Source organism: Miscanthus floridulus, chromosome 16 (assembly GCF_019320115.1).
Source record: "Miscanthus floridulus cultivar M001 chromosome 16, ASM1932011v1, whole genome shotgun sequence".
NCBI lineage: Eukaryota > Viridiplantae > Streptophyta > Magnoliopsida > Poales > Poaceae > Miscanthus > Miscanthus floridulus.
The window spans coordinates 68,323,397-68,332,491 of NC_089595.1; the positions used below are offsets into that span (position 1 = coordinate 68,323,397).

The 9,095-nt window shown below is 46.9% G+C and overlaps 1 protein-coding gene across 1 annotated transcript; it reads right to left on the reverse strand.

Annotated features, from left to right (window-relative positions):
• Positions 1-1,713: 1,713 nt before the first annotated feature.
• On the reverse strand, positions 1,714-2,511 carry LOC136510786 (uncharacterized). Its single transcript, XM_066505125.1, has one exon. The coding sequence runs from the start codon at positions 2,509-2,511 to the stop codon at positions 1,714-1,716; it is 798 nt and encodes a 265-aa protein (XP_066361222.1).
• Between the last annotated feature and the right edge of the window lie 6,584 nt (positions 2,512-9,095).

Genomic DNA, 9,095 nt, shown 5'->3' on the forward strand with positions numbered 1-9,095 from the left:
CCCTTTTTCGCCGAGGCATGATATGAAGCGGCTTAAAGCAGCCATGCAACCTGTAAGCTTTTGTATATCCTTGACACATGTTGGCCGTTTCATATTGGTGATGGCGAAGACCTTATCAGGATTAGGCTTGATGCCTCGAGCACTAACGATGTAGCCTAGCAATATACTGGATGGAACTCCAAAGATGCACTTTGAAGGGTTCAGCTTCCATCGGTACTTGTTCAGATTAGCGAAGGTTTCTTCGAGGTCGGCGACAAGCTTGTCGGCTGTCTTGGTTTTGATGACCACGTCATCGATGTATGCTTCGATGTTGCGGCCGATTTGCTGGTCGAGGCACATCTGAATGGCCCTTTGATAGGTAGCCCCAGCATTCTTGAGTCCGAAGGACATAGTTTTGTAGCAGTATGCTCCGAAAGGTGTAATGAATGACGTCTTTATCTGGTCTTCTTCCTTGAGGGAGATCTGATAATAGCCAGAGTAACAGTCAAGGAAAGAGAGTAGTTCACAGCCGACGGTAGAGTCTACAACCTCGTCTATCCGAGGCAAGCCGAAGGGGTCTTTAGGGCAGTGTTTGTTAAGATCAGTATAATCAACGCACATTCTACATTCTTTATTCTTTTTTCGAACGAGAATAGGGTTTGCTAACCAATCTGGATGATACACTTCTTTTATAAACCCAGCAGCTAAGAGCCATTTTATTTCTACCCTAATAGCCTCCTTCTTGTCTGGCACAAATCGGCGAAGTTTCTATTTGATCGGTTTGGCGGTCGGCGAGACATTCAAGGAGTGCTCGATCTTCTCCCATGGTACCCTCAGCATGTCTACAGGTTTCCAAGCAAACACATCGGCGTTGGCATGTAGGAAGGAGACGAGCGCACTTTCCTATTTGGGGTCAAGATGAGCCCTAATCTTCATGGTCTTGGAAGCATCATTGAGGCCGAGGCCGACCTCCTTAATTTCCTTAGACTTGGTGGAGGCACAAGGAAGCTCGTGCTCTGGAATCTCCATGTCATCGGCGGGTACTATCCTGGCTTCGGTGACCACGCTAGCCATCTGGATGGAGAGGTCGGTGGCTTTGGCGAGGGCGAGACTCTCTATCTCGCAGGCATAGGCGACGGAAAGGTTGGCCTGCAGAGCCAGGACTCCTGCAGGCAAAGGCATCTTCAACACCAGATACGCGTAGTGTGGTATGGCCATGAATTTGGCTAGAGCTGACCAGCCAAGTATGGCGTGGTAGGCGGTGTCGAAGTCGGCGACATAGAAGTTGATATGCTCGATGCGGTAGTTGCTTGCTGTGCCAAACTATACTGGTAGGGTGATCTCTCCAAGTGGCCTGGATGCCCTTCCAGGTAGCACACCCCAGAAGGAGGAATCTGAGGGTGTGAGATCTGATATCGTGAGGCCCAACTCCCTTAGGGCTCTGGCGAAGAGTAGGTTCAAAGCACTGCCACCATCAACAAGGACTTTTCTAAACAACACCTTATGGATGGTTGCGTCAAGGACGAGGGGGAAATGCCCTGTATATGGTATGTCTGCCCACTGGTCAGCCCTACTGAAGGTGATGGGGATCTCGGACCATGGACAATAGCTGGGGTCGGCGGTGGTTTCATCTGAAGCGACGACAAGCACTCGGCGAGCAGCAAGCTTCCATTCCCTTCGACTCTCGTTGGAGGCGAGGCCCCCGAAGATGGTGGCGACCACCTTATCGTGGTCCTAAAAGGCATTGTTGTTGTTCCCCGATGGTCGGCGACCTCCTGTTCCATTGTTGGCATCATCATCGAGCCTCTTGTCCAGGAACTCCCTGGCTAGACCAATGCAGTCCTTCATCTTGTGTTTGGCGTTCTTATGAAGAGGGCACGGGCTGTCGAGTATCTTTTGGTACCGCTCATCGTAGTTACGCTTGGCGTGAGGTTGGCTAGCGGTGGTGAAGATGTGTTCTGGCCGGCAGCGGTGATTTTGGCCTAGCCTGTGTCCTCCTATTTGATCACGGCTGCTATCACGATGATAGCTGCGGTCATCAGGGCGACGGTCATTGTGATGTCGATCGTCGGGGCGATCGTCGTATCGGTGGGGTGGTCGCTGAGTGCCTGCATCCTTGTTGAAGTGCACCTCAGCTTCCTCTGCATCGGCATACTGGTTGGCGGTAGTTATCATCTCGCCGATGCCGGTTGGTGGCTTATGGTTGAACTTAGAGCGAAGTTCGCGATGGTGGAGTCCTCGGATAAAGGCGGTGATGATTTCAGCTTCCGTGATGTTGGGGATAGAATTCCTCATCTCGGAGAAACGCTGGATGTAGCTACGAAGGAGCTCGGATGGCTTCTGGTTGATGCGGCTAAGATCATGCTTCATGCCGGGACGAGTACACGTGGCCATATAGTTGTCGGTGAAGACTTTCTTCAACTCTTCCCACGAGCCGATGGAGTCCGGCGCGAGGCTGGTGAACCAGCTCATTGTGGGTGGCATGAGCATGATGGGGAGGTAATTTGCCATAACACTGGTGTCTCCTCCCATGACACGGACGGCAGTGGCATAAGCCTGCAGCCACTGAGTTGGGTTCGTTCTTCCTTCGTAGGGCTCGACCCCGGTGATCTTAAAGCCATGGGGCCATCGGAGCGTTCAGAGATCCGTTGTGAAAGCCAGAGGCCCCTCAGGATTGTCATCACTGTAATCTGCGGCGTTGTGGTCGGGGATAGGCTCAAGGGCTGAGTCCGGGTTGTCATACTCCCTTTCGTAATTGTGGCGGCGGCGTACTTCGTCTTTGTGGCGACCAAACTGACGGTGCTCAATATGCTGCCGCACATCCCGGAGGTTGCTGAGATGTACTCTAGCATCCTGTTTGACCTCCTGGTCATGTTGGCGATGGTGTTCGGTGTGATGCCCCCCGGGTACCCCTTGGAGAGGTAATGACTAGTCAGCGAAATGGCTTTGACTTGGGTAGCGGTTGAACCTTGGCGCAGCTGATTGGTGAATCGTGCTCATAGAGCACGAAGGTCTCTGGTCCTCGTGGATCTCATTGACCTGACAGAGCCGCTTTAAGCATGGCGGCAATCTTGGTGAGCTCGGGTGTTTGAGGGAAACGAGCGAGCTCGTTGGCGGCTACTGCCAAATTGGCGCTTGGAGTCTTGAAGACGTCGTGGCCGTCGATGCAGAGAAATTCTTCATTGAGGTCACAGTAGAGCGGGAGTGGCCTTCCTTGAGAGTCAAGCCGATTATTCTAAGTAGCTTTGGCCCTTGCGATGGCTGCCTTGTTCTCTCGCCGCTGCGCATGATTGACGTTTCGGTTCTCCCGAGCGGCGCGCTCTTCCTCGGTTTCACTGTTCCGAGGAGGGCTATCGATGCTGACGTTGAAGATCGCGCCACCCCGGAAGGGTGGGAGGAGAAATTGATCGAAGAAGGTTTCGGCGAGGGTCTCCATAGAGCCCTGAGACTTGAAGCCCGGAGTTTCTTCCGGGATAGTCTGGAGGTGCGCCCTAGGGCTCTGGCCTAGGTGTAGTGTGTTGACAACCAGCGGGAGCTGGACGGTGATCTGGTCGGCGAGTCTACCCCTTAGGGCGTGCTAGTAAGCGGCGGCGGTGTTGGAGAATCTAAAAGGTAGGGCCATAGCCCTTGTAGTTTCCCGAGCATCCTTCGATAGATCCAGATCGGAGGGTGATCGACACTGAAACAGAGTGTCCAATGCCGATTCAGCGATGGAGAGACAATCAATGAGCTTTAGTCTAACCCGATCGATGGACTCGATCAGATCGTTGTTGTTGATCGACCTCCTCTGGTAGCGAGGAAGCGGTCGACGAGTTGTTGCCGAAAGAGACCTCGAAATAACCTCTGAGATCAGATCTGCAGTTGCAGGTGCAGGGGTGGTCGGCGCAGAACCGATCCACTCTGGCTCGAGGAGCTCTCTGACTCTGTCAGCGTTAATGATCCATGAGATGGATCCAACCATGAAGATCTGGCCAGGCTGTGGAAGGAATGAAGAGCCTACGGAAAAAACCATCTTGTTCGATAAGGAAATAGCATGCACAGCCCCTACCTGGCGCGCTAACTGTCGACAGATTATCGTCGGCAGTCCTCCAAGGGGTATCCCATGAAGGTAGATTGATCGGTAGAGGAGCACGAGATCAAGAACAAGAAGGCAACAGAGACACACGAGTTATACAGGTTCAGGCCATCAGTATGATGTAATACCTTACTCCTGTGGTTTGTTGGTTTGTATTAGCTATCGTATGATATGCCATGATTTTAGAGGGGGGTCCCTGCCCGCCTTATATAGTCCGGGAGGCAGGGTTACAAGTCGGTTAGATCTAAGAGATAACCGGAAAGTAATAACTGAATACAGGAATCTTGGGATCATACATATCCTAACAGATCTCGTAGTATCTTCAGGATATCTTCCTGATGTCTTGCGGAAGGTGCCGAGCAGAGTCGTGCCTCGCAAGGCTTCTTCTTGTGAGTTGGGCCACCCCTAGGGGCACAGCCCACATAGTCTGCCATGGGTATCCGGGGTCGTACCCCCCACATTGAGCTTCTTGTTTTCTTCCTTGAGAGCATCATTATTTTTCTCTTCCTTGAGCTTCTTATTCTCTTCTTTGAGCTTCTCATTCTCAAGAATCAAGTCACCATCATGATCACAAGTTTCAAGCACTGTGGTGTTGGTGGTCTTGAGCTCTTCAAGATCTTCCTTGAGCTTTTCATTGTCATTCTTGAGCTTGACAAACTCATCATAATCATCGGCCTCAACCACTTGCTTGCCCTTGCTACTAGAACTTTGCTCAATGCTCTCAATGATCAAATCATCACATGATGTAGCTATATCAATCTTAACAACATTGTTAGTAGCATCATGTGGCTCATTGGATAGAAATTCTTGAGCAATGACAAGATTATCATGATTAATCTTAAGAGTAGTATATTCTTCTTTTAGCTTATTGTGGCTAGTGATGAGCTCATTGTGTATCATCTCAAGTTTATCATGTTTATCTTTAAACACTTTCTTAGAAGATTTGAGCTCCTTGAGCTTAGATGATATAACATTATTTGCTTCTCTAAGCTCAACACTAGCCTTTTTTACTACATCACATTTAGCTAAAAGAGAATCATTCTTAGCTTCTAGCTTGTCATTCTTAGCTCTAGTCTTTCTAATGATTCTAGTATATTTGTTTAGCAATTTGACAAGTTCATCATATGAAGGTGATTCAAATTCATCATCATCACTATCACTATCACAATCATCATTGTTAGCATGATCATCACTACTACTATCGTCATCATTTCATACCTTTCGTTCACCCTTGGCCATAAGGCATAGGTGTGTAGAGGATGATAGCGGTGGTGTTGGTGAAGATGATGAGGAGTCAATCACAATGGTGGCCACCTTCTCATTATCACTATCATCATCAGATGAGCAACTTGATGAATCAATGTCCGTGAGCCAATCACCGACGATGTATGCCTTTCCACTCTTCTTCTTCTTGTGGAAGTCCTTGCCATCTCTCTTTTTGTATGGCTTGTTTTTCTTCTTCTCATCTTCTTCTTCATTGCTTGAGTCGTCTTTCTTGCCCTTGTACTTGTTCTTATACTTGTCTTTCTTGGGCTTTGTGCATTGATGTGCTAGATGACCAAGTTCTCCACAATTATAGCAATCCATCTTCGAGATTGGCTTCCTTCTAGAGCTTGTGAATAACTTCTTCTTCTTGCCATCGAACTTGATGTCACTCTTGTTGAGCTTCTTTAGCATCTTAGTAGTTCTTTTCACCATGAGAGCAAGGCTTGCATCATCAACTTCATCATCACTTGAGCTCTCATACTCAAGCCGTGCTTTGCCCTTCTCTTGGCTAGCTTTCAATGCTAAGTCCTTTTCTTTCTTCTTAGTGGAGGATGAGCTATCTTGTGGTGTGATGTGTATGTACATCTCATGAGCATTGATCTTTCCCAAGATTTGTGTCGGTGTAGCGGTGGAAAGATCACCTTGATGAAGCACGGTCACAATATGCCCATATTTGTCAATGGGGAGGACACTCAAGATCTTTCTTACAACATCGAATGGTTACATTTGAGTGAGTCCAAGCCCATTGACTTCCTCTGCAAGAACATTCAAGCATGAGTACATTTCATTAGCATATTCTTTAGGAAGCATCTCAAAAGAGTTAAGCTTTTTCATGACAAGATGATAGCGTTCCTCACGCACACTCTTTGTTCCCTCATGGAGCGCACAAACATCCGACAATAGTGCATGGGCGTCTTTGTGGTTCCTCATCCGGTTGAATACATCTTTATAAAGGCCTCTAAAGATGGTGTTTCGAGCCTTTGCATTCCATTTTTTGTAATTCACCTCATCGCCTTGTAGCTGTGTACCATCTTGAGGTTTTGGGAAGCTTTGTGAGGCGGATCTAAGTATTCCAACAACTAGAGCTTCTAGATATGCCTCTATGCGGATTTTCTAATATGGAAAATCATCCCCCTCAAAGATAGGAGGAGGTCCATCCCCGTGAGACATCTTTCTCTATGCAGTAAAGCCTAAAAACATGAGCACAAGGCTCCGATACCAATTGAAAGGTCAAGATGCCCAAGAGGGGGGGTGAATTGGGCTAATTCGAAATTTCTTTGCAATAATTAAATCCTACGGTTAGCCCAATTAACCCCTTGTGCCTAGAAAGTGTTTCTATTGATCTACCGCACAAAAGTTTAGCAACCTATGTTCCAATTCTACTCTAGCATGGCAATTCTATGAATGTAAATGACAAAAATTAAATTGCTCAAAGTAAATGCACAAAGTAAAGAGAGAAGGAGGAACGCGACGATGTTTTGCCGAGGTATCGGAGAGTCACCACTCTCCACTAGTCCTCGTTGGAGCACCCACTCAAGGGTGTAGCTCCCCCTTGAACCGCTCAAGGATCAAGTGCTCTCTACAGGTTGATTCTTTGACATTCCGTCATGGTGAATCACCCACAACCGCTCACAACTTGAGTTGGGTCATCCACAAGCTCCGCCAGATAATCACCAAACTCCTAATCACCACCAAGCCATCTAGGTGATGGCGATCACCAAGAGTAACAAGCACAAACTCTTACTTGACCACAACAAGCCTAATGAGAAGGGTGGATGCACACTTTGCGACTCTTACTTTCACTAATGAGGGCTCTCTTTGGGATTCTCAAATCTTAATCACCTCACTAGGACCTTGCTCTTCTTGGCACTCTTAAAGGTGTTTCTCAGCTGTTGGAATGAGCAAAAGTATCCCTACACATGAATGGAGGAAGTATTTATAACCATGGCTAAAAAATGAACCGTTATGTGCCTCTGCAGGGTGACCGGACGCTCCGGTCATGTTGATCGGATGCTCCAGTCAGTTCTCCCTGAACTCTAGTGTTTAAGTTGTGATCAGACGTTGGACAGCGTCCGGTCAACACTGACCGGACGTGTCCGGTCGTGATTTTTCCTCTCTAGAACCTTACTGGAGTTGACCGGACGCTGAGTCCAGTGTCCGGTCACTTCACCTCTCAGCGTCCGATCGCACCAGACGATTTCACCTTGATCAAATGAACTAACCGGACTCTGTGCCAGCGTCCAGTCAGTATTTGACCCTCCATTCACTTCCAACTCTCGATCATATGTGAATGAAGTTTGCTCCAATGGATCTAAGGGCTTCTTAGAAGCTACCTAGTGCTAGATTTAGTAAGTGTGCACCACACCTAACTCACTAGGCTCACCTAGGTCAAGCTACCCGTCCATACCCCCCTTAATAGTACGACCAAAGGAAAAACAAAGTCCTAAACTACTCTAAGTGTCTCTTCAACTCTAATCGATACTTAGAACTGGTCCATCCTTAACCTTGTCGTTCATCCTTTGAAAACCGAAACGATTTCCATCGTAAGGGCATGACCACCATGATAGCCCAATCGATCTCTATTACCATGACCTAACATAATTGCCTCTGCAAAAGACATGTTAGTTATAGTAATCACGTATTGTCATTAATCACCGAAACCCAACTAGGGGCCCAGATGCTTTCAGGATGATGCGAAAAATTATCAGCAATTCTAAAGATCATGAGTTAAATACTGCTAAATTCCCAAAATCTTTAGATTTTATGTGCACTTCATGCGCTACAGGGAAATTGATCGTACGGCCATCGCCTATTAAGATCCAAAATGAGCCACTAAAATTTCTTGAACGCATTCAAGAAGATATTTGTGGCCCCATACAACCAACATCTGGACCGTTCATGTACTTCATGGTTCTAATAGATGCATCTACTAGATGGTCTCATGTGTGTCTTTTGTCCACACGTAACCATGCATTTGCAAAAAAATATTGCTCAAGTTATTAGACTTAGAGCACATCATCCTGAACATGAAATTCAATTAATTCAAATGGACAATGCTGCTGAATTTTCCTCAAAGGCTTTCAATGATTATTGTATGGCTTTGGGAATTCAAGTTCAGCACTCTGTCCCATATGTCCATACACAAAATGGTTTAGCAGAATCTCTTATTAAGAGAATTAAACTCATTGCAAGACCGTTATTACAAAATTGCAACCTACCAACTTCATGTTGGGGTCATGCAGTCTTACACGCTACTGACTTAATTCAATTGCGACCAACTGCATATCATGTAGTCTCCCCATTGCAATTAGTACGTGGGAATATGCCAACTATTTCCCATCTATGAAAATTCGGTTGCGCTGTATACGTACCGATCTCACTGTCTAAGCGTACTTCTATGGACCCATATACGAAACTTGGTATCTATGTGGGATATCAATCTCCATCAATTATCAACTACCTCGAGCCTCTTACAGGGGACTTATTCATGGCCCGATACGCTGACTGCATAATTAATGAGGACCATTTCTCGGCATTAGGGGGAGATTTCAAGTACCAAAACGAATGCCAGAAAATCATCTAGAATACCCAAGGCATTTCCCCCTCAGATCCACGTACTCTAGAGACTGAACAACAAATTCAGAAAATCATAAACTTGCAATATATTGCAAATAACCTGCCAGAAGCATTTACTGATTATAAGGGTGTCACTAAATCCTCTTATCCTGCTCGCAATGCGCCCGAAAGATTGGAGGTACCAATAAAAACCATTCAA

Excerpts from the sequence above, each read along its gene's own strand:
- LOC136510786 (XM_066505125.1), bottom strand. The coding sequence starts at position 2,511 with ATGGGAGGAGACACCAGTGTTATGGCAAATTACCTCCCCATCATGCTC.